This window comes from Uloborus diversus, chromosome 2 (assembly GCF_026930045.1).
Source record: "Uloborus diversus isolate 005 chromosome 2, Udiv.v.3.1, whole genome shotgun sequence".
Lineage (NCBI taxonomy): Eukaryota > Metazoa > Arthropoda > Arachnida > Araneae > Uloboridae > Uloborus > Uloborus diversus.
This window is the reverse complement of record NC_072732.1, coordinates 213,039,899-213,066,182: the sequence shown is the minus strand read 5'-3', so window position 1 is coordinate 213,066,182 and position 26,284 is coordinate 213,039,899. Positions and strand designations below refer to the sequence as shown.

Sequence of the window (26,284 nt, the reverse complement as noted above, 5' to 3'; positions counted from 1 at the left end):
GGGCCGTGAGATCTTCTAAACCTTTAGAGCTTATACACATGGATGTAGGTGAAGTCCCAAATTTAACTTTGAGGGGAGAGAAATATTATTTATCCATTATGGACGATTTTTCAAAACGCGTTGCTGTATACCCTATGAAATTGAAGTCTGATGTTTTCAATATTTTTGTAAGATTTTTAAATCGTAATGAAAGGCTTTTAGGGAGGAAAATTAAATCAATTCGTACAGATGGGGGGAAAGAATTTTGCAATCAAAATTTTGAAATTTTCTTGAATAACCGTGGCATTAGGCATGAGAAAACTAATCCCTACACACCAATGATGAATGGCATAATTGAACGGTTTAACCAGACATTAATGGGGGGAGTTAGAGCACTTTTAAAAGACAGTAACTTACCTTCGAAATTCTGGGGGGAAGCTGCATTTTGTTTTTCTTATGTTTGGAATAGGTCTTGTCATGGGAGCAATCATACCCCGTTTGAACTGTTTTTCAATAAAAAGCCTAACGTGAAACATCTTAGAACTTTTGGCTGTTTAACTTTTGTAAATGTTCCAAGTCAGAAAAGAAAGAAATTGGACGATAAATCTAAACCAGGAATTTTGTTAGGTTACGCTCAAAGTACTAGAGGTTATCGTGTCTGGCTGGAAGACGAACAAAGAATCATAGAAACATGTAATGTCAGTTTTGATGAGGGAACTAAAGGGGCAGATGTTGTACTAGGTTCTGGATCAAGTAGTCCAAAGGTTATGAAATACTTACCTGACAATTTTGATTATGAATATCCTGTAACTTCAAATCAGGGAGTGGATGAGCTTTCCAGTGATAGTCCTAGTGATGAATTAAAACCTTGTTCCGAAATTAATTGGTTGCGTCAAGCTGTTCCTAGACCATCAGGTGATAGAACTGATATTTACTATAGGATTGAAGGTTCAAATATTCGCTTGCGTTCTTTAAATGAAGTTATTAAATATTGTAATGATAACAAAATTGAATTTGATGAATCATATTTTGACTTTTCGGGCAAAAATTTAAAAGAGGGAAAGGTAATAGAAATTTTAGAGGGAAATCTTGCTGAAATTAAACTTCCATTAAATTTTAAAGAAGCCATTAATTCTAGGGAATCTAAACATTGGATTAACGCGATGGATCAGGAAATACAAACCATATATAATCGCGGTGTATGGGAGTTAGTGGATCCACCTGAACATAGTAAAATTTTGGGAAATCGGTGGGTATATACGGTAAAAGAAGATCAGCAAGGGAATATTGTGAAATACCGCGCTCGATTATGTGCCCAAGGTTATCTTCAGGAAGCTGGAGAATCATTCCAAGAAGTTTTTAGCCCAGTCATTGATTTTTCTATAATCAGATTGTTTTTCTGTATTTTTGTATGTCTTTTTAAATGGTGTCATCTGCATGTAGACATAAATAACGCTTATTTGTATGCTAATTTGGATACTAATGTATATATGAAACAACCTAGTGGATATGTACTAGAGCCTGGTAAAGTTTGTTTGTTAAAGAAAGCTTTGTACGGTTTACACCAAAGTGGTAGAATGTGGTACTATCAACTCCATGAAACACTTTTGAAAATGAACTTTACTAGTTTAGATTGGTGTAATTGTTGTTACATATATAAAAATAAGGTTATTCTTCTTTTTTATGTTGATGATATCATACTTTTTGGCAAACTAAAATCTGATTTGAATGAAATTGTAAAATTTTTAAGAAATCATTTTGAATTAAAAATTTTGGGTGAAATAAGAAAACTTCTGGGTGTTGAATTTCAAAACATTGATGGTAATTGGTATATTCATTAGACAACGTATATTAATAAAATTGTCGAGTTGTATTCTAGTTATAATATTCCAATTAGTAATGTTCCTATTTCGGTTGGGGTGGTTTATTCAAAAATTGATTCGCCTACTAGTAAGTTAGAAATAGATAAATGTAATTCTTTACCATATCGAAATTTAATTGGCTGTTTATCCTTTTTGGCTAGTAGAACTCGTCCCGACATAACATATGCTCTGAATATATTTTCCCAATTTCAATCTAATTATGGTGAAAAACATTGGCATGGTTTACTTCGTCTTCTTGGTTATGTTTTGTATACGAAAAATCTTAAATTGAAGTTATCAAATATTTCAAATTTAAATATTAAATGTTATTCTGATTCAGATTGGGCAGCTAGTAGAGATGATAGGGTTTCAATGGGAGGTTACATCATTTTGCTAGATAATGCACCTATCATGTGGAAAACCTTTAAGCATAAATGTATTGCTCTTTCTACTATGGAAGCCGAATATGTCACTTTGACAGAGGCTGCTAAAGAATTTGTCTGGATCATGAAAATTTTAAAAAATGAAAATTTGAATTTAATTTTGAAAAATTGTGAAATATTTTGTGACAACATTGCTGCAATAGATTTTTCCAAAAGTCCTATACAAAATCAAAGAAGTAAACATATTGATATCAAGTATCATTTTTTGAGAAATTTAGTAAATGAAAAATTGTTTAAATTAATGTATGTGAGTTCTAAATTAAATTTAGCTCATGCTTTGACAAAACCTTATACCAAATATCAACTTGGACATTTTTGTGACATTATTTTTGGGGGGAAAAATATATAAACTAAATTTGAACTTCTTGGGTGTGTAAAATTTTTGTGAAATTCAATGGTGACTTTGTCAATTTGAATTTATTGTGAATTTTTCTGATTGTTGTGCATGTTGCAAAAATGGGGCTGCTTGTTAGATTTTTAATTTAAACTTTCACAAAAAGTGAAAGAATCACTTAATTTCAAAAAAAAAAAAAAAAACATTAAAAATACGTTTTTGCATCATGCAGAATCAATGCCTTTTCGATGTAAACATTGCATCACGTTGTGACGTCATGTGTGCGATCGGTTGCAATGACTCAGTAAAGAGAATGAACTTTTGGGTGAACCGAGTCACCAGTTCATTGTATCTTATAACCGCGAGAATTTTTTTGTAGATTGAGTTACTTTTTGATTGGCAACATATCTTTAACTTTCTTGCATTGGCAACACATCTTGTATTTTGCATATTCTTAATTTGAATGCCATGTGAAGACCTTTAAATACTTCGAGCGATCTTTTTCGCTCTCTCTCTCACCTCACATAGTTGCAAAATGTGTTGTACGTGATTTCGTGATGTCTCTGCCAGTGCTCTTTACTCCTGGCAGGGCGTTATACAACGTGATGTCAATTTTAAAGTCATAAAACGCCTTTAGGCCTATTTTTGTATGTTACGTTAATGCCTTATATTCCTTGGAATCAGCATGTTCGTAAACTTAATGTTTCGTTGTAAATTAGCGGCTAATCTTTGTCTATTTTTCTAAATGTTTTTTAAATATCAATGAAGATGTTGTTCGTCAACTTAAGAAATCCTTTGAGGATAATAAATACAGATTTTCCATGCGGAAAAATGCTTCAAGTGTTTTTTTTCTCCAACTTCAGGCTGTGGACATTTTCTTTGCAAATTCACTTCTACTAGCGGTGTAGTAAGTCTAAATTTCACTACACATAATGCTCACACAAACTCTCAGCTTTATTATTAGTAAAGATGTTTGTTACTATTATTGAGGATAACCAAACCTGCATTGTGAAGACTTCTTACATCCTAATCACAGCATTAAGATGCTACCAGGTGAGCTTTGCCCCAATTATAGTTGGCTAAAATGTTTTCAAGTTCTTATTCTTTTATTTGATTAGGCATCTAACGAAAAGATCATGAGAAGCATAAATTGTTTTATTCCTCAATTTTATAGCTCAAAAAATCTTTCTCTTTGCGGTTAATGAAAATTATTTTTATTTTGCTAATGATTTTACATGAAAAAAAAGGGTCTTTCTGTATAGTATGAACTTGGAATGTGTGCATAGTGTGAAATTAATTAATAAATTTTGTGAACTTATGAAAGAAAAATCATTTTAAAACTTAGTTGTAGAAAATTTGAAGTATTTTTAGTAAATGTTTAAAATAATAGTCAGAGTGTAACAAGCTGTCTTCCTAGTTGTTTCCTGTTTATACAATTCAGTGAACTAATGTAATCAGAATTGTATACTAAGGGGGGAAGGGGGCAAACAGCTCTAATGAAGAAAGATACTTTACCATACTATTACTGGGAATAAGGCTTAAAAACTATGAGTTAATTCTCAAAGCCTCTCCCTCACTGCATATAATCTACAATATTAGCATTGAGCAGTATTCTGCAATGGGCAGGTTAAAAGGGCAGTAAAAGCCACTCCCCATATGGGCACCCATGGGGCGGCAGTAACTGCAAATGTTTCATTTTTTTGGCATTTTTGGCATCTAATATACTTTAGTATTGTACAAACTTGCTTATTTGGTTTCAGCTGAAAATAAAACATGAAAAAAAAAAACATCGAATTTCAATATTTCCCTATTGTTAATATGGAATCCAAAATGCATTTCTTCAAATTTCTCAGAACCTCATTTCTGTAGATACTACCCTTTACCTTCCCCCATCAGTATTGATGAGTCAATCATAAGAAGGCACATGATATCCATGATAGGATGGTAGACTTGAGCACCATCTCATTGTTATAATATAACTTGAGTTTATTGTGTATAGTTTATTTTTATGTGTATTATATTTACAGAAGTTTGCATCCAAACCGCATGCTTCTTTATCTCAAGCATTTTTACTTCCTTTTATAAAAAAGGAAGTATTGTATTCAGGAAAACATTTTCACTCAAAACCTTAATTTCCATTTTGCTCACCCTAGAATGAATGTTGAGTTTTTTTTTCGACTCGACCACACTTGGATAAGTGCCTAAGAACTCATAGACGTGAGAAATAACCATTTTGATGATTCCCAAGAAAAAAAACAAGTTTTCTCGTGACGTCTGTATGTACGTATGTATGTGCGTACGTATGTCACATAACTCAAGAACGGAATGTCCTACAAAGTTGAAATTTCGTACGTAGACTCCTAGTGGGGTCTAGGTGTGCACCTCTCTTTTTGGTTGCATTGGGATGCTCCAAATGGGGTCTTTTTGGGGGGAAATCATTGTTAATTTCGATGTAAACTCAAGTGCTGTTATAATTTGGCGGACACTTGGAGAAAAATCGCCAATTTTTGTCGCCAACTTGCCGATTAAAAAAAACATTTTTTAAAAGTTTTTTAATTATTTTTTTTTTAAATTTTTAAATCTGTTTTCAATTTGGCCACTGTTGGTTATATTTTGAGAGTAAACTATTGAATCACATTAAAACTGCCAATAATGAGAAAATGACTTTAAATTGGAGTAAAAGGAAGTCATGTGATGCACACATCAGCTCGTTTTTCCTAAAGTAAGCATCTGCATTAACATATATTTTCAATCCAGCATTGAAATTACTAATTTCTAAATTTTGTTCTCCAGGATGAACCTACAAATAACTTAGACATTGAATCTATTGATGCATTGGCAGAAGCTGTCAATGAATTTGAAGGAGGTGAGCAATATTTTCAGCCTGAAACATTCTGTCAAATTGTGCACTTTAAAATAAATTATTCTCTCCTTTTAAGGTTAACATTTAAAAAATATGTTTTTATGTAATATTGCAACTGTGCACGTTTTTTACCACATAAATAAGTTTCATGTATTGTGTTATAACTTTTAATTTATTACGAGTTATTACTCTTTTTGTATGATACAACATGCATGAATAAAAATCTGAAAGATAGAATGAAATTTGTAACTTTTAGAAACATAAGCAAGCATAGAAATTAAGAAAAAATAAAGTAGAAATAAACCAATTATACAGCAAGATAAATAAATAAAAATGAATGAATAAATAAATAAAATACACAGCCTAAAACCTAGCTGTAATCCTTAATTGCAAAAGCTTCAACTTGTCAGAAACAAATTCATTTCCTTCCTTTTATATATTTTTCCTTATTGAATGTAAAACAAGTTTGTATTTGAAGCTTATTCACAAGAATAGCATTGGTTGCAACTTTTTGTGGCAAATGTATATTTATTGTCGTCGCCTTAGAACAACAGTTGGATTTTAAGTGTGTTTTTTAAGTTTAGATGTTATACTGTTACTCTGAGGCGACTATGAAGACTCTTTCTGTGAAATATCTTGAAAGTGCAGTATGTTAAACATTTAAAACTTTTGCATAACTAACTATTGGGTTGACTTTTTTTAGTGTTTAAAAATCACACATGCTAAATAAATAATAATAATAATTATAAAAAACTATTTACTATGCTGTATAATAAGTTAGCAAAAATTAGTTCAGATTTTAATAGCTCTTTTAACAAAAAAAAAGAAAAAAAAAGTGTATGTCGGCAGATACATTGTGTATCATTGTATTAATTTTTAAAAAGTATTTTATTTTGTATATTTAAATATTTACCATACAAAAATTTTTTTTTTCTTACTGCATGAAATGTGATTTTGCAGTTTTCTATTAATGTTAATGCTTCTTCATGTTTACAGGAGTGGTGATTGTGACCCACGACGAACGATTAATCAGAGAAACAAATTGTCAATTGTGGATAATTGAAAATCAGAACATTGATGAAATTGATGGTGACTTTGATGATTACAGAAAGGAACTGCTCGAATCTTTAGGAGAGACCATTAACAATCCAAGTATAGCAGCACAACAAGCTATGAAACAAGTTGAATGACATTAATAACACTATAGGCAATCTAATAAAATTAATTTCCAAATTCTATTTTCTGAAGTCTTGAGATTCTTTATTACATATTTGCCGGGAAATAGGAGTAGAATACATAAACAATCTGTACACAGGTTCACGTACCTTATAACCCCACATTAGCCGGCCTTTTGCAAAATTCGGGGATCACCAGATTTTCAATAACACTGTCTTTTCTGGCATGCTGGAAAAATTGAGGTTAGGAAAAAAGAATGTACTATATAAAAAATATATGTTCAGCTTTAAAATGAATAAAGTTTCTATACATATCTTATTAGTATTAATAAATAGTTTAATTTTGTAACAATATTTACTAACAATATCATTTGTTTTTTTTTAACAAAAACAATATTGTTTAATAACGAATAGTTTCATAAAAATTAAATTAAAACTAAGCAAACATTTAAGCAGTAAGTTACCGTCCCTGAACCAATACTAAAGAATTTACCATAGCTATTTAATAAATAAAAATTAAACTTGCCTCTCGAAAAGGAATCAAAAATAATTTTAAAAAAATTATGAACAAATTGCAGCTACAATGATTGTTTCTGGATCGATTCCTTTATTGGCACATAATTAAATCTGTTAATAATGACCTATCATAAATAACAAGTACATATTATATGCAGTACACAATTTTTTTTTTTTTTTTGAAAAAAGGTTAATTTCGGGATTTTTAATTTTTTTTCCTTACAGTAGTTTGCTTTCTGATTGGAACTGAATAGGGAAATTTACTTTTGTTTTGTTGCAAAATAAACCTCAAATTATCGGGCATGCTGAAAAATTCGAATTTCCCGATCCCGGCTAATGCGGGGTGATACGGTATATTTGTTCATACAGGTGTCATTAATAAATATATTTTTAAAATTTAATCATTGTAATGAATGATGTATAGATGTTAAAGTGCAATATGTGCATTTGTGTGCTTAAGGGAAAACGTTTGAGGTGGATTTATCTTAACCACTACTATTTGCGCCAGTACATTTAATGTATTTGTTTTAAACTGTACAAGTTTATAAATTATCAAATTAAAGGAATTAAGAAAAAATAACGTATCAGTAATAAATATTTATTTATTAAGAATGTAAACATCCTTCCTAATTTGTTTAAAAACTTAAATTGTGTTTATATTAATTAATTTTGTAATTTTTTATTCTTTTTTGTAACTTTTCTTTTGAGGAAAAGATGTTTTAACTTTGAATGATAAATATAAAACGCTTTAAAGTTAAGTAATAGTGAAAAGTATTTTCTTTTAAATCTATCCGTGTTGTTAGGGCAACGTAAGAACTTTAGTTAAATTCTATTATAACTGCTTTTGGTTTCACATTATTACTTTAAAAAATGTTAAGTGAATGTACAAATAATTCCTTGTTATGTTTGCTCTAATAAATAAATAAGTAATTACAGAATTATTAATGTTCTGAATTAATTGCAGTTGGGAAATTTTCATGGTTATTTAATATAAAAATTCTAAGAAGATGCTAGTAAAATATTTCAAAAATAAATGTTATTTGTTTATTTATTTAAGCATACAACATGAGCAATTTTGGCCTTACAATCTTAGCAGAGTTTGGTATGCATTCATTTTTTAACATTATTTTGCCATAAAACTATCTGAAATCCTACATAAGTTTAATTGTTAATGATGAAGTTTGGTTTTACTTATGAACTATGATACAATTTAAATCGGGCAAGCTTCTTGGCCTTTCTACGAGAAGAGATAAATTTAAAAAAGTCCCGTGCCAGTCAATTTGCTTTATCTAAGAGCGGTTCTTCCATACACTCTCTAGTGCAGCTAACATTTTTCTCATTATACCTAAGATCGATAATTGTTTTTCTGAGCACCTTTTCCCCACCCTTGATTAAATATTTAATTAATTTACTTATTGAACATTATCATCTCTTTGAAGTGATTTTGCTCTTATGGGGGGGGGGGCACATTTGCCTTGTTGCTTCTCTTCAACTGACTCAGTGTGCAGGCTCAGATCCAGAGAGATAGAGGAGATGGGGGGGGGGAGGTCATGAGTGGTTATAGTTTCCAAAGATAGCATAAAGCTGCATTTTATATTTAAAAAGATTCGCCTCAGATTCCCTCTACATGCTCAAAAAGGACTTTTAACGCTCTCCAAAACCAGAAGCTGGATCGGCACTTGCTTGTGTGTGCTTGTTTTATGCATTCATAGCTCCTAAACTCCATCTGTAACTGCTCTCAAACTTTGCCCTTGACCCTCTCTGCATAATCAAAAATGACTTTTATGACCCCCCCCCCCCTCCTTCAAAACCAGAAGCTGTACCTGCCCTTGCCTGTGTGAGTGTTTTTTTTTTTTTCATTCACAGTTCCTTAACTCCACCCCTGATTGCTCTGTCTGAAACCAAACTTTTTGGAAATTTCCTTTATGCCTTAGATATGATCACTTAAAATTATAATTATTACCAAAAGGTGGTAACTTGCTGCTTAATAACCAAACTTTGCTTTCTAAACTAGTTCAACCGCACCATGTCTAGGGAATCTCAGTGATGTGATAAATTACTTTATCTAACAGTTTTTTTTGTCATTCTCAGCTTCAATGACATGACATCTGCCTCTAGTTCGGTTATTCCACTGCAGTCTCTGGATGGGATAACTGGGCTGTCGGTGTATTGCATGGCTTTGGGGCGGTAACTTACTGCTTAATTACATAAAGTTGCTTAAAAAATAGAAAAATTTAACATTTTTGGGTACTTATGTCGTAATAGGCATTTTCATTTTTTTAGCGATTGTCATGGCACTATTAAAAACTAAAAATTTAAATTTTGCAGTCAGTTCTCAATTATTCAAAGTCCCAAGAAAATGACTAAAACCTTTGAGTTCCTGACTGAAACCTTTAAAAATTCCCACAGCCTTCCCAAGAGTTTGGGATCTTATGAAAACCTCGAAATAAAGGAATATTCAAGTTATCATGAGTTGACATTTAACAACTTCATGGCAAACGATAGTACTTGCATCTAGACATTACTCATGTTGAAAAATCATGTATTTTGTTTTTTAAAATTATTTGTAAAACAAAACAAGTCTTATTAAAATGAACTAGAAGTAAAATAATTCGCCAAAATTGTGCCATATTATATTGTCAAATTACAAAGTGATTGACAAATTACAATTTTAAAATGTTCAAACTATGAGATAATACGAGGACAATCAATTTAGTTGTTGGGATATAACAAAATTCAATAGAAAGATGCTTAGTTTATTTCTTTTAACGGCATCAGAAAGATTGTTCATTTTTATAAATAATGGATTAAAGAAGGGGATTTACCGGAAAATGAGCAGGTAGCTGACCAAAAAAAAACAGAGGTGCTATATTTGCTATTGGGAATGAATCACACCACCACAGTGGACTGGAATATGTATGTCTGAGAAGTTAGTGCAAATGATTTATCATCCCACTCCTAAGTTAAAATCATGACGCTAACCCAATCACTGAAATTGAGAAGAGTTTATTTATGGGTTTTCAGAGGTTTGTGCCACAAAACAAAAGAAAGTTTCCTTGTGGTAAAAATGAGTCATTCTGCGCACCTTTGTTGTCTGTCATAAAACAATATTTCGGATGGTAAAAACTACTAGATATTTTGTTAGGCACAACTGCTGGATTCCATCACTTCATAGTAAATCACTCATAAAACTTCATTGATCTGCTGACTCGGTGCCAAGCATAGTTCGTAGAACAAAATAGGATGGCAGTAAATAACTTATGAAAAGGCAAAAGGGTACACTCACCTTCATTTGGCTTGTTATTTAATAGAATTTGTACGGCACTGTATAAATTTACCTGAAAGTAGATGTTTCTACGTTTAATGCAGTTTCTAAATCTAGTGTTGAAGATTTTCTTGATGTCTATATCTGTTATTTAATATGAAATAAATCTTATTATTTTTTGGGTCATGTTTTGATTATAACTATCAATACAGAGGGGTCCAACCTTCTTGCCAATTCTACTTTTAAAAGCTTCTTATTAAATTCTTCAAAAATTTATTCAGTGTTATCTTCTAATGAGAGTATAGAATAAAGTGAATGTGCCTAAGACAGGACTCTGAGAATGAACTGAAACCAGATCAAAGACTTATGAAATCATCTTTGATTTACACTTTCATTATCATCTATTTCATTCCCATAAAATGATTTTAAAATTTAATTCCTAAAATCAAATAGCATCATATCAAGAAAAGTTTTTGGAACTGGTAAGCTGTTCATAAAATCAAGCATCTACTGTATATACATGTGTTTCTAATTGATCAAGTTATAATTATAAAACAACCAGTTTCTTGTCATCTAGTTGAGGATGGGGAGTGGAAGTTGTTCAAAGTATAAAACTAATATCCATTTAACTTGGTTATTTCATCGTAAATTATTAATAATCATCAAAAAAAAGAGAAGTAAATACTATTAGAATAATGATAGTTTTGAATTGCAAAAAGTAAAATATCGCAATAATGATATCAACTTTATAAACACCTTTACAAGGAACTTATTGGAGACTGAAGTAGTCCTTTTTGATGAAAGTTCAGTTTATGAGAAAAGATACAAGTTCTACATTTCCTGGTTTGAAGAGTTTTTTTAATTTTCAGAGCGTTCAATTTTTTCATGAGTATGTTCATGCGTTGTCAGCTGAGTACAACAACTAAGTAATTGCAAGTGTGGAAAACATAAAATGCTCAACTTTTGTTCGAAAGAAGACATATTATATATATATATATTTATATACGTCTAATTAAATAAAGTTGGAAATTATAGTTGAATACAGCGTGTGTCGAAATGATAAGTCCACTTGTAAAATCAAAAATTATGTCGGTAAAAAAGATTTATTGTGTACAAAGTACTATTTTATAAACTAAATTGCTTCATTCAATGCAAAATAATACATGAAGAGTAGACAAATAATAGGAATAATGTGTCGAACAAAATTTACATGAAACAGCTGTTCCAAAAAGATAGGTCCATTGAGCCAAACATCAAATTAATACTGAATTAATAAGAAATTTAGTACCTTTTTTCTGAATAAGCTCATAAATCCTATTCGGCATAATTTCTACAAGTTTTTGCATATAATTTGTCTCGATTTTTGACCATTCGGTGGAAATAGCCTTTTTCAAGTCTGCAATACTGTTGTACTGCATTCCGCCTGCATACATCGTTTGTGCGCGTATACCCCACGTTTGCTACCAGATTCAGGTCGGGGCTGCAAGGTGGCCAATTGATGATACGTACGCTATTATCCAGAAACCATCATTCGAATGGCCCTTACCATAATGGAACCACCACCAGTTTGCCTCTTCAAGAACATCCGTCTATCGTTATGCAGATCATGCCAGTAATACTGGCCAGCCATCTGGACCATCCAGGTTGAACTTCTTTTCATCACTGAATATCACAGAATGCCAATCTTGTTTCCAGGCCATCACTTCCTTTGCGAAATTCAATCTCTTTTCTTTGTGCTTTTTAGTCAATTTTGGAGCCGCTTTCCTCTTCACGTAAACTAAATTGGCGAACTTCTTTAGTACTCTATGGTCTGTAGATTTTGATATTGGAGGGTTTTGTTGTCTGCGTAAAGTGAATAAGCTAATATTTCCTGATTTTAAGTCTTTTACGACAGTCCTTTGTCGGGCTGTCACTTTTGATAGGTGTTCACTTGCCAGAGGATTTTTTACTACTATAAGAAGTTCTAAGTCGCAAAACATTATTCACGACATTATACAAATACAAAAGTGACGACCAGCAACAGGCTCTTGGCTCAGCTAGACTGGTCCTAGTCAATTTACAATCCCCAGTGAAGATCAATGGCCCTCTTAAAACTGTCTACTCCTTTGCTCATTACCACCTCTTCTGGTAAGCTGTTCCAAGGTTCCACTACCCTGCTAATATAATAATTTTTCCTAATATCCATGTTAACCTGAGATTTAAATAGCTTAAAACAATGACCCCTTGTCCTGTTTTCAGTGCTAAACTTTAGCCCCGTGACATCTTTCGTTTTAATAAATTTAAACAGCTGAATCATGTCCCCTTGGTCTCTTCTTTGCTCAAGACTGTACATTTTTAGCCTTCTAAGCCCAGAATCATAATCTAATTGGGAAAGTCCACTTATCAGCCTTGTAGCCCGCCTTTGAACCCTTTCCAATACATTAATGTCTTAAGATAAGGAGATCAAAACTGAACAGCATACTCCAAATAGGGCCTTACCAAACTTCTATATAAGGGCAGAAGAACTTCTTTAGATTTGTTTGAAATAGATCTATTGATAAACCGAAGCATCTTATTGGCCTTGTTACTAGCAATGCTGCACTGTTGGCTAAACTTTAAATCCTGACTTATTAAGACCCCCAGATCAGTAACTTTGTCTGCCTGACTAATGACTGAACCTTGCAAATAATAACTTGTACACTTATTCTACTATACGATCTATTTAAAAGCTAGCCTATTTCTCTATTCGATTTCCCACACTTTTTAAATGCTTGTATTTCCCCTTGCTCAACCAGCGAAAGGCTGCAATGACGACCCATTTCGTTTGCTTACAATGTGATGCTTAAATCTGTTTAAATACCTCCACAGCAGTCAGCATAATCTCGCAGTAAGACTAGGCAAAGAGATTTATGCAAATTTTTTGAAAATAAACATGGTTAGAGCAAAATTTCTGAAGGTGAACCTATCTTTTCAAAACGGTCTAAAAATGAAAATTTGCATAAAATAAAAAGGAATTATTTATTTTTGTGAAATTTCTTCATAAATAGTTATTATAGCAATTACTGATTAATTATCTGTACCAAAAAAAAATTTTGAAAAAAAATAGAACCGACTTCAAAATTGCTCTAAAAAGTGAAAAATAATTTTATTCTTTAAACACCATCGATAATGCTTTTAAACATAATTTTTGAAGTTGGCGCAAAAACAAAACGTAAAATCCAGTATAACCATGCTTCGTTCATATTTTTTTTTTCAGAAAAGCATCCAAAGTTACGAACGAAACATTTATATCGCTATTCAAATATGCTGTCATCAATGCATAATGTATGTGATAGTGAAGAAAAACCAACTTCAAAAATTATGTTTAAAAGCATTATCGATGGTGTTTAAAGAATAAAATTATTTTTCACTTTTTAGAGCAATTTTGAAGTCGGTTCTATTTTTTTTCAAAATTTTTTTATTTCATTCTTTTTAGTGTAAATGTAGGTATTTCAGAAATAATAAGAAGTTACCATCACGAAACTTCACATTTTTTTCTTAAAAATGCTCCATACTAAAAAAAAAAACTATTGACACGCGTTAAACTTTAAGCGATTGGCACTAAAAACTTATCTTTGTTCCTCTCTGGAAATCATGCGTAGTTAATTTAATTATAACCATTTAAGTATTACGTTTTTCCTAACTAATTTACATTCCACAGCATCTAAGTTGCTCATGATGCAATCCTGTATTTTCTTACTTAGCCCCGATCATCTGTTATCGGCATAGATGATAACGATAAAAATACTACAGAGTAGTTGAGTCAAACCTAATGGTAGCTTGTGAAGGCTAAACAGATCCTAATCACTGCATCACCTCGCTTCCAGGTTAGGTTTACCCCTACTATGCAGCAGTAGCACTGAAGAAAGGAAGATTTTGATAATTCACATAGGGTTTCTATAAATCAGCAGGGTTACTAAAATAAAATTATTTACGCCAAAAATGAGACGACAGCGTCAGATTCCCCATTATCGAAATATCCCTTGAAGAAATTTGATGCTTGCTTCAGAGAAGCCTTCATTCAAAATTATCATTACAATTACTATTAATGTTACTGTTATATGGCACCAAACTTTTATAACAATGAGTTTCCTATTGTCACGTAGATGAAGATAGCGAAGACAATGTGAAAGTCAAATAAAGCGAATACTCGTTAGTCTCAACTAGAGATCTTTATTCAGAACCTCAAATGAACGTTACATCTCCTTATATACAACTTGAGAAATTGCTGGAACTTTCCAGACTTGGAAAGATAGATACAGAAATTAATAGAAGATTCGAGAAAATACGGGAAACAGTAGAAACGAAATTTTAGTAAAATTAACTTTGTCCTAGTCGGGATTTGAACCCGGGTCACTCGTGTGGGAGGCGAGAATTCTACCACTGAGCCACCGTTATCCACAGATGACAATTGCGAACTTCGCTACAAAATCATTTAATAGGGAAATTGCATAAAATTTACTGTTTTTTGCCCATAACTTTTTTTCTAAAGAACAAATATGGTCAAACAAAGTAATGGGACCTAAGTTGAGCCACCCCCTATACATTAAAAAAAGAATCATCAAAATCGGTTCACTAGGTGAGACGCTATGAGTGGACAAACAAAAAAAAAAAACATACATACGGTATGAATTGATAACCGCCTCCTTTTTGAAGTCGGTTAAAAAGTGATTCCAATTCTCAATTAAGAGTCTGAAAAAAGAGTTCTGAAAAATGCGGGTGGACCTATCATTTTGATATGTAATGTAGGTTTTAAATTGCCTTCACATTCACTAAAATTATTCAAAAAAAAAAAAAAAAAAAAAAAAAAAAAAAAAAAAAACATTACTTTGTTGAGTTTTTTTCAAAGTATGGAAAAAAAAAAATATTTTAGAAAGGAAAGGGATAGTTTTGAATCTTTAAGATGAATTATAGCCCGCAATCAAGTTAGTAAAAATTTCCCTTTAAAACAAAGATGATTGTGAGACATTTCATTTGGGGAAAGTACTTAGATTAATACAATTACATTTGACTCGGTTACATACATTTATTGAGATTTAATTCACTACTCTTTGAATAAGAATACTTTTTAATAGTATGTCTGATGAGAAAAGGAATAAGTTTTGCATCAAATGGTTTGAAAATAGTTTTAATTTTGAGAATGCACTATTTTTTTTGATGTAAACATGATGTTACTACTGCCATGATTTCATGCATATATGTAAATACAAGTTATAAAACACTTGAAGTTAAATAAAGCACTTCAATTAGATAAAAAATCTAAAATGCCAATTAGGCATATAATATTGTTTTTTAAATTGATTTTTGTTCGTCTGTGTTTGCTTCATTTATTTTGCCCCATTTGGCTTACTACACAGTCTTCCTATCTGACAATATCTATCTATAAAATGTTCAGGTTCGATAATTTTCAAATGAAGTAATAGAAATAGTATTTGTTCCAGAAATCACTTAATATAAAAATTTATTTCATATTTAATACAATATTCTAATTGATAAAACATGCCATTAGGTGAAAAAGTATGAAAAAGGCACTTTTTGTTTTCACAAAGACCATAATTTTGATCACAAAAACTTTAAATTTGATGAAAAAAGAAGGAATAATCATGCAGCATGAATTGTTGAAATAATGTAAAACTGAAAAGCAATTCCTCAGCTAAAGGTCAAATTAAGTCGCAAGTCCACTTTTATTTTTTGCTGCATTCCAATTTTAGCGGTTGTAATGTTTTCAACCAAAACATCCAGCTGTTCAAAATATGTTCAATTTTTAAGAAATTTGTTTAGCTGTACAGCATTATGCAGTTTCATGTGATTTTGACTTTTCCACTATAGGTATGCTTTTAGCTTGGGGACTTGCTAGATTTTCAATCTTGGCAAAAATAGAAAAATAACATTAACGCATGCGTCAATATTGTTTCCTTTTCTTATTTTACACATTAATGTTTGTCGATGTCTGAATAGAGTTAAGGAGATTTTTTGCATCTTTTAGCCTGTGTTTGTTTGTGACTAAAGTATTTTATTCTAAAGTTTTAGTTTAATTCTTTTTTTTATAAAAAAAAAAAAAGAATGAAAATACAAAAGAGGGTATTGACAAGTAATTTCTATATAATTCCGGCGAAACAAAGTGGCAATAAATTAAAATAATTACCAAGTCATAAAATGCGTGCATACCTATAATGGAAAAATACAATGATTTTCTAAAGTATAAAAGTCAACTCGACAATTTTTTACTCAAATACCGTCTCTGTTCACAAAATTTTAACACCATTACAAATGCCATTCATAAATTTTCTAATGGTATAGCACTGTCATGCTTTGTAGGCATCATATATAGCTTGTCGATAGTTCTCTCTTTCCACAGGATAACCTCTACTTGAAGCAAATTCCTCGAGTGCATCACCTGGCTTGTACCTCAGCTTCTCCACCATATATCTACAAATCATATATCCCGTACGATTCACACCATGAGTACAATGTACGCCTATAACTAGATCATTCCGAGAGTTTCGCATCACGAAATTTTTAACGACATCACAAAACGTATAATAACACTCGTCGCTAGGAACGTGGTGACCCACGACACCAATTTTTTCATAAGCTATATTAGCATCTAGAAATTCGTTGGGTTCGTAATATGCAGGGAATTTATAAGTTAAATCTATCACTAAAGCGATATTTGGGATGCGTAACATGACATCTTCGGGAGTCCATTTGTGTTGCTGCATATCTTCCGTGATGAATCGACGATAAGGCAAGGGACATTTAAAAGGAATAAGTCGAACGCCAGGAATTTCGTTTTTTACTGGATCATAATCAAACCATCCGTCTGGATAATTTTTATTTTTCTTTCCTCCCATCGTTTATATTTTCTGAACTAAAAAGCTGCAGACTTTAGTACCAGGAGCTCAGAAGTTTTGCTTTCGGCCAGCTGGTGAGTGACAGCAGTCGGGGTTACAGTTGATGGATACTGTTCTCACATATAACCTGCTTTAATAATTTACCTCCTAATAATTTACTTTCAAGTCAAAATTTTCATTTCTGTACTGTATGACTAGACTGAAGAAGTGAAATCTGCTAGTGTTCTAGACAAACTTTAAGAAAAAAAAAGAAAAATTCTAAAAATGAAGTTAAAAAATTTAACTATGACCGTCATAGCATATATGTAAACAATTGAAATTGTAAACAATCATAGGAGGGGAACTTAAGTCTATGGATCTAATATGGATTAGTTACATAATTATTTTTGTAACAAGTTCAATTTGATTCCAATATATTTAATAACTATTTCTATATCAAAGTTTAATTCATGATTTGAACGTTTACCATGCCAGTAAATTGCTCGAAATGTGAAACAAATAGGGCCACGGTGAAACGTCCTAAAACTGTAAGTGAATTTTTTTGGGAATCAAAGAATTGTATCACTGCTGTTGAAATGCTTGGTATTCATAATTATCTTACATTTAAAAGAATGCTATTTTAAAGTATTTGCTGTTTAAATAAAACTTTTAACAATTTTGGACTTGAATAAATTGGAGAACGTTTTAGAACTAGACATCATCTTTCCCTCTGGTTTCCAGTCGCTTTTACACTGTCATGAGTAGTTAAAGGGCAGTAACCTTCAAATTTTTAACTTTTTGCAATTTGTCATATGTTATATGTTGGCTTTATTGTACAAGCTTGTTCAGGGGTCTGGCCAGAGGATATTTGGGTCCGTTAACGGACCCTTCACAAAAATCCGATCAACCAAAACGGACCTTTCACAAAATCCCGATCAAACAAAACGGACCTTTCACAAAATTCTGATAAACAAGATCGGATCTTTCACAAATTGTTAATTGAAAGAGCAAATCTGAAAGCAAAACAATGCATATTTCTGTGTATAAACCGATAATTTTTGGAACCTTTTTTGAAGTCAAATTAGAAGGATCAGCTTATACAAAATCGGCTAATTTTGAAAGAAAAAAATCGGCACTCTTGCGATGCTCCTGCAAGCGATAAATAATTGCTACTGCCAAATAAATATAATGGTTGTTTGTTTGTTTTATCACAGCTAATTAGCAGCGGTGTTGTTGTAAACTTTTCTGAAAAGGCATTGGTAAGTACTTTTCTCCCCGCTCATGTTTTAATAAACAATAATAATATATATCTGCGAAATGAACGTAGAACTGCAAAAGGATAGTAAGGGTGGGGAAAAAATATGATCGCTTCAGATAGGGTTACCAACTTCAAAATTATCACTACTTAGCATCTGGCGTTGAACCTTTATAATGACTTGATTAGAAAATATTCTCATTTTACTAGCTTGTCAATATTTGCGTTTTACAGTGCGGTGCGATGTTTAATTGTTATTTCGGGAGAAAATTATATGGGTTTTGATTTTTCGATGCTAACTAGGATGATTAACTTTGAATAAACTCTTTTAATTACTGTTTTTTTCCCTTTAGATGTCTACATTTTGAAAAATGCAATCTTTTAACATCCGATATGAGAATCATATTTTGTTCTTTTTTCATGCTAACTTCGCTTTATTAGGATTCAAATAAATGAAAAGTCTCTTTATTTCTGTTAGAACTCTCCTTTCAAGTTTTTAAAGCAAAATTCCATTTTCTGTTATGAGTCAAACATTAAAATGCTGAATAGATGGTTTATTTTATTTTTTTGGGTCAACTGTGTCCACAGATATTAATGATATGTTTATCATAGGACTGCAAAATGCAATTTTAAAATAATTTTATCAAAAACATTTCTTTTACAAGCCGTTTTTATACTTTTGATGCCTTCACTTTGAGAATTGCGATCTCTTTGCATCCGCTATGGGAATCCGATTTTACGAAATTTTGATGATTATTACGCTTTGTTAAGAGGTAAAAAATTGAAATATCTTTTTTTTTGTTAAAAATCACGGAATTTATAAGTTTTAAACGAAATTCTGTGCTTTTTAAGAGTGTCTTGGGTCAAAAGAATGCTGAACCCTATTCTGAATTTTATTTATTCATATTTTTGTTACAATTATTTTAAGTACTGTACAGAAATATATCTAGTATAATTTAACATAATGTAGAATGGTAGATAAATATTGATACTTGAAACAGCGATGCCTCCCTCTCCCCCCCGCCAAATATCAGAAAAAAAATCCAGAATGATTTTCTCGACGTAGAATAGGAAAACACTCAACTTTAAGTTTAATTGTTGCAGTTTGTGCCATCTCTAAATTCTAAAATTTTGTTTAAATTTTTTTTTTGCGAAATTTTTTGATTTTTCACAAAATTAATTCATTTTTCACAAAATTATTTGATTTTTCACAAAAAACGGACCCTGTGAAAAATCCTGGACAGACCCCTGTTGTTTGTTTGGTTTCCACTGAAAAAAAAAAAAAAAAGTCTAATCCCAACATTCCATTGTTGTTAGTGCCTATTGAATCCAAAACGTATTTTTTCAAATACATCTAAAACTCATTTCTGCAGATACAGCCATTTATCCGCCCATGGCAGAACATGTATTATTGAAAGAATCAGGTTCAGTTTTCTTTGAATAATAACTACATTTATCCTCATGTTCTATATAATGTAGGAAATTAGTACTTTTCCATTGAAGGTCCAAACCAAGGCTACTTGATTTGGCAACTTGTTTAGTTTCTACATTGCCGGCAATAGAAGAACTGCTTAAAATGATTGGCAATATCTACCAAGTATATGGGAACTATGAAATATTTAGTTTATAATAGCGATTAAAAAAATTTAAATAGTCAAAAATATAAAAATTTGTCGTGTGGTTAACCTTTAACTGCTTAATTAACTGCTGAATTAACCTTTAATGGATAAATCCTGGGAATTATTTTTGAATTTGCTCAATTTTGTGCAGTGAAAATTTTTATCCAAAACAATTTTTATTAAGCCTGAAATAAATTAGTCTTCCATTATTTCAACATTATTTTACGAGTTAAATAGCCTTTTAAGGCTTTTTATGAGTTTAAATGTTCGAAAAGGAAAGTTGTATTTTGTGTTTGTGTACTTAAAATATAAATATTTAGATATTTTTGATATTGGAAATCTTTGCAATCTTGAAAAATTGCCAAGACTTTGCCATTGTTGGTATAGCTTCCATATTTGATTGCCAATTGGAGCATGAATCAGTTATTAGAACATTTAAATATTTATAGCCAGATTTATATATGGTGAGTTTTATCTATCAGTTTTAAAATGTAGCTTAGAATTAATTAGAATTCAGTTGCAAATATTGTTATCACTATCTTTAAAGGGTCATGCTGTGTGCCGTGAATGCTTCTTCGCTGTATTTGAAGAAGAAGTTCATGAAACCATCACTAGGGGGAACCTCTTTCAGCAAGGAGAATATGTAGCCATTGCTGCATCTGGAGGGAAAGGTATGTAACAGTCATTAATGTCTTTATTTGTGTTGCTGCTATCATAAATCATGTTGAATTAGAGCCAGCAAAGAAACTAAATTTCTAAACTTATATTTTTGGAAAATTTAATAGTTTAAAACTGTTAAAAACATTTATGTATGTAAAAAAAAAAAATTTTTGGGAACCCCTTAGTGGGCTTTTCGGGCATACACTTAATTCAGACCCTGAATGTGTTGGCTTCAGAGGAAAAAAGAAAAGCAAACAAACTAAATAATTAAAATATTGCATTAATAAAATTTTTCTGCTGAAATTCTTTTTTTAGTTGTAAGGTGAGGTGGGGCACATTGGTTCGCTTTTTTACTTATCATTTTTTATCTCATCAAAAAATTTAATGAGCATTTCAATTTTCTACAATAAGTTTTATTAAACACTTCTCAACATCACAGATTTTTTTGGAAGTGTTGAATTGATAATCTTTTTCTATATTAATTTTTTAATGGAACCTCGTAAAGTGGACCAACGTGCCCCACGGGTGGGGTATGTTGGTCCACCTGGTGGGGCACGTTAGACTGCATAACTCAAGCAACATTTGTTATAATTTTAGTGATAAATACAATCAGACTTTGTAAATACCTTATTCTCTGTTGTGTGTGTGTAGAGTGAAAAATATAAAGTTTGCAGATCAATATAACATATTAAATTGATTTTAGGTGATAAATCATCTCTATTTAAAAACATTAATAAGCATTCACCATTTGTACACCATTATTTCTTAAAAGTCAAAAGAAAAATCAATTTTTGAATATTCCTGAGACAATAAATGCAGATTAAAGTTAACTGAAGATGCGTTAAATGATATCTGGGGATATCAAAGTGCTACTTCTTGAGCTTTGGAAGTAGCCCTTTTATTGAACTGTTTTGGAAGGATAAGTTATATGTTGCTTTTGTGCAAAGTTACATCAATATTTGTTAGGGAAGAAAAGCGCTTTTTTTTCTTTATTGCATTGCATGAAACAATTCCAAAATGTAAAGAATCCTGTTATACTAATACCATATATTTTAAAGAAAAAGTATAAAAAAAAAATGACAGCTTTGGGTTAGCATATCTTTGTGTTCTAAAATCAAAATTAGATAATCTTAAGTAAAAGTATATTTTTGTATTCCTTTAATCAATTATTTGGGCTCTCCTCTGATATGCCCCCCTCTTGGCGAGATTTTAATTTTTCGCTCGATACGAAAATCGCCAATAAGGCGATAACTTGGCAACCCTGGTTTTGCAACTTGAACGCTGGAAAGTAGTTTCTCGAAGTCTGTCTTTTTTCACGTGTCTGTGTGGTAGGAGGTAGGTGCTCATATGTTCCGCTCTTAGGGAGATTTTAAGTTGAATACTCTAAAATAAAGTTTCAATTCAAACTTTATTTTAGAGTATTCTTTTTCTTGTTGTTTTTTAATGTTAATTTAGTTGAATTTTCTATTTTAATTATGAGTTCGGTTTGTGATGTTGTCCAAATGTATCAATTGAAATTTTTGAATGAATCTTCTTTTTCTCTTTCGTCAGGTCGTCCAACGTTTGGACGTACCGGAGTCGTCCGGTGAATACAAAAATGAGGATATGTTTGTAAAGTTTTTGGAAATAATTCGCGAAATTAATTGGGTGGAGTACAAAATACAAGTAAAATAAGGTTGTTTTTTTTTGGAATTTTTTTTGTCAAAACAAACATAATTTAAATATTTTTGTAAAGTAATGATAATAAAAAATGGGATAATTTCCCTAAGAGTGGAACATATGTGCACTGCCTCACGTGAGGAAGTAAAAGAAAAGTAAAAAAGGTAAGTGAACATATTTTGAATTATTGTGTTTTTAGTGTGTTTCTGGTAGTTTGTATTTTGGTCTGGTTGGCATTTTTGTAGCACAAAAATGGTGTTAATTTCACATAAAATCTGTGACTTTATTGTATACTGAACGGAGGAGATCTGTGACTTATATCCGACTGTGATGTATATTAAAAGTCGGAGGGATAACGGACCGAGCGGCAGCGAGGTCCTGGCGAGCCCGAGGTCTCATAGTACTTTCGTAATGAGACCGAGGCAGGGCCGGCGAGCCGAGGTCTCATTACGAAAGTACTATGAGACCGAGGGCTCGTATCCCGGAGAAACAACGCAAAAAAATTAATGCATTAATTTCATTAAATAATTAATGACATAATTTGAATTTTTCCTGTTGGCGCTAAAAAAGCATCGCTAAGAACGATGTATGACATATGACGTCATACATAGTTTTCTTGGCGACGCTTTTTTGGCGCCAACAGGAAAAAGTCGCCAAGAGGGGGGTATATCAGATTTGTTCCATTATTTGTTTTATTTTGTTTCTATGTAGGAATGCTTGTTTAGCAAAAAACAAATTGTTTAATACAGAAACTTTATTATATAGCATGTATTGCATAGAAAGCAGTTAGAAAACTCTTAAAAAACAGTTGTCTGCAAAAATTTAAGTATATTTGAAAATATAAATAACAAAAAATTGCAGAAATGAAATACATCTTTTGGTAAAATTACTTAATATAATTTTTGTTAAATAATTATGAAATATATCTATCTTTGCTTTTTGCCGTAAGTTTTTATTTTATTTTTTTGAACATGAAATGAAATAAATTATACAAGCAATTAGAATATTATTATAATTATTGTCATTTAAGAGAAAAAAAAGGTTTTAAATTATGTGGGGTAGGTTGGTCTGGTCCAACATGCTCACTCCACAGAGAGTAGACCAACCTAGTACCCCACATTCTTCATCTGAAAAAGTGCTGTCGTAATTTTTTTTCTTTTTGACAAAAAAATGAAAAAAAAAATCGCCTATTGTTATGAACTAATTGAACTTACTTTAAGAAAGGAGTTCAATTTTTTCCCAGCAATCTTGAGGAAAACCATTGAAAAAATAAACTTACAGTTTTCTGAAAATTACTCAGGATTACTGAAATAACATTTTCTGGAAATAAATTTGTTCAATACTACTGTACCACGTGATTTCAATATATGATTTGTAGGACCATAGGTCATATTTGTTGGTCATAAAATAAAATAAAAAATATTAATAGTATTAAAATAATTGAGACCGGCCCAACTAACCCCATTCCCCCCTACTTTCTTTGTTTTATTTATTAAGATGAGTTGTATTTTACCCATTATATTTTAAGTAGTACAATCTCATAGTAATTTGATTAATAATATCTGATTTTTCATCCCTCATTCCCCCCCCTACTTTCTTTGTTTTATTTATTAAGATGAGTTGTATTTTACCCATTATATTTTAAGTAGTACAATCTCATAGTAATTTGATTAATAATATCTGATTTTTCAGTTTTTCACATCTTTTAGAAAATAATGATATGAAACTGGCCCTTTGTAAATAATTATGGCACATTTAAGTGAAACTCGTTAAAGGAGCCAAGCCTTAAAAACTTAAAATATTTTAAATTTGATTACTTACTTGATCTAATATTTTTGATTCATTTAACTCGATCATATTAATTCTTTTATTAATTGATTTCTTCTTCTTTTTACATTATTCTTATGATCTATGCATTTTTAATCTCTTGAGCAAAGAAAATTAGAGTAAATGTCAAAAAGTTAATCTCATTTTGTCAAAAATATTTAAAAATTGTAGAAAAAAAAAAGAACCACGGCTAAAATTTTTAGATGTATCCCTGTGTAATTGTAGTTCACATGATGGTAATTGGTTGTTATTCATATTTGATTAGATTCAACAGTGCTGGCATACGTTTTAAAACGTTTGAACGAACGCTATAACTATGGTTTACGTCTGGTACTTTTGTCCATTGATGAGGGTATCACAGGCTACAGAGATGACTCTTTGGAGGTAATACTTTTATAAATTGTTGAAAGATTTTGATGTTTATGTGTAAGGTCCCCTGAGGGCTGTCCATAAATGATACCCCACTTTTATTCAAATAAAATTGACTCAATTGTCACACTTCACCTAACCCTGTCCTCCCTTTGTCACATGTCTTGTTACCCCATCCCTCCTCCTTGTCATGATCTGTTATAATTTTATGAACCCCACTCAAAGCATGACATCATTTGTTAAAGGCCTCTAACACAAGAGTGCTAATTTGAATTTTGTTTTTAAAAACACATTTAATCAGAAAATCAAAATTATAAATTAAAAAATATGAGAATTCGATTTTTGTTAAAAGGGCACACGTCAACACTGCTTTTTAGTGCTCCCTTTTGACAAGAACAATTCTGTTAACTTTGATAGATAAGTACTAATTTGTATAAAACTGAATTACTTACTACCTGAAGCTTACAATTAATTTTATGTTTTCATAAAAGTGTTGAAATATTTAAACCTATGCGTTTTCAATGTTACTTTGTTGTTTGGGGTTTATTAACATTTATTTGTTGACTTTGTGTTTCTGCACAAATGGCAAGCATTTTAAGTCTGAAACATAGATCTATCCAAGGGCGCCTATATGAAGGAGGGGGGGGGGGAGGACAAGAGGGGGCTCAAGCCCCCCTTAGAATTTAGAATTTCCTTGCTTTTAGAACTTTTTTCTTTGCAAAATGTAAAAGCATTTCTTCTTCAGCTGTTAATGAATAAGTTACTAAAAATGTCAAATTTTAATAACTCTAATCTGCACTGAAATCAGTTTCCGTGGGGAAAATATCTTGCTATTTTGCATATGGGCGCCCTTGGATTTATCTGTGTCACAATGTGTCACACTTTGCCTTAACCCTTTTCCCTTTGTCACAGGTTTTTTTTTTCAAAAACATTTTGTTGTATAAAATGCATGATTTCACACTTCTTATCACCCCTTCCTTCCCCCTCTTCATAGACTCACAATTACATGAACCCCTCCCCCTCAAAGTGGGACATCACTTGACACATCATTACAACCCCTCACCAATTAGTCTTTATTCAACTGTTAAGGAGTTAGAAACCATTTAATTAAATCTTTGTTTTTAATTTGCACGTTTTTCATTAATTTTTCTCTCTGGTTTGTTTAACTTTTGTTTTTTCGGTGATAAATATTCCTTTAACCCTTTCTAATCTGATTGCTCTTTTTTTTGGTGAAATTTCCCATATTATTTGCAAAAGTTTCCTGCTTTGCTTTTTAAATGCTTACATTAAATATTACATTTTCTTAAAACTAGTTTGTTTTCTTGTTGAAAATGTAAAGTAGCAAATATCATAAAACTGCTCCTCAATTTTTCAGAAATGCTTCTCAATACCAGACTTTGAGGAGTAGAACTGCTTTTCAAAATGGAATACATATTTGCCACACTGTTTTAGACATATCTTTGTTTTACAAAATTACTCTTTTTACAATGAAAAAATTAGTAAATTGAGTAAATGTTTTATTACTTTGTATTTGTTAACATTTCGACTAAAATAACTCTTAACATATATTATGTAGTTTTTTTCTAATTGTTTATTTCTTTATTTTT

General features: G+C 31.3%; 3 protein-coding genes across 3 annotated transcripts in view; 2 read left to right on the top strand and 1 right to left on the bottom strand.

Annotated features, from left to right (window-relative positions):
- Positions 1 to 6,719, top strand: part of LOC129216264 (ATP-binding cassette sub-family F member 1-like) — a 36,043-nt gene extending 29,324 nt beyond the window's left edge. The window contains exons 18-19 of the mRNA XM_054850466.1: positions 5,412 to 5,484; positions 6,478 to 6,719. Coding sequence (XP_054706441.1) covers positions 5,412 to 5,484; positions 6,478 to 6,671 — 267 coding nt within the window. The 3' untranslated portion in view covers positions 6,672 to 6,719. The remainder of the gene's footprint in view (positions 1 to 5,411; positions 5,485 to 6,477) is intronic.
- An 8,922-nt stretch (positions 6,720 to 15,641) lies between these two features.
- On the bottom strand, positions 15,642 to 17,377 carry LOC129217664 (RNA/RNP complex-1-interacting phosphatase-like). Its single transcript, XM_054851992.1, has one exon. It carries the CDS (start codon positions 17,307 to 17,309, stop codon positions 16,761 to 16,763), a length of 549 nt encoding a protein of 182 aa, XP_054707967.1. The 5' UTR covers positions 17,310 to 17,377; the 3' UTR covers positions 15,642 to 16,760.
- Positions 17,378 to 17,638: 261 nt separating this feature from the next.
- Positions 17,639 to 26,284, top strand: part of LOC129217663 (cytoplasmic tRNA 2-thiolation protein 1-like) — a 30,438-nt gene continuing 21,792 nt past the window's right edge. Inside the window, exons 1-3 of the mRNA XM_054851991.1 lie at positions 17,639 to 17,836; positions 20,710 to 20,833; positions 24,574 to 24,692. Of these exons, the coding sequence (XP_054707966.1) occupies positions 17,777 to 17,836; positions 20,710 to 20,833; positions 24,574 to 24,692 (303 nt within the window). The 5' untranslated portion in view covers positions 17,639 to 17,776. The remainder of the gene's footprint in view (positions 17,837 to 20,709; positions 20,834 to 24,573; positions 24,693 to 26,284) is intronic.

Coding starts and splice junctions, on each gene's coding strand:
- LOC129217664 (XM_054851992.1), bottom strand. CDS start 17,309: ATGGGAGGAAAGAAAAATAAAAATTATCCAGACGGATGGTTTGATTAT.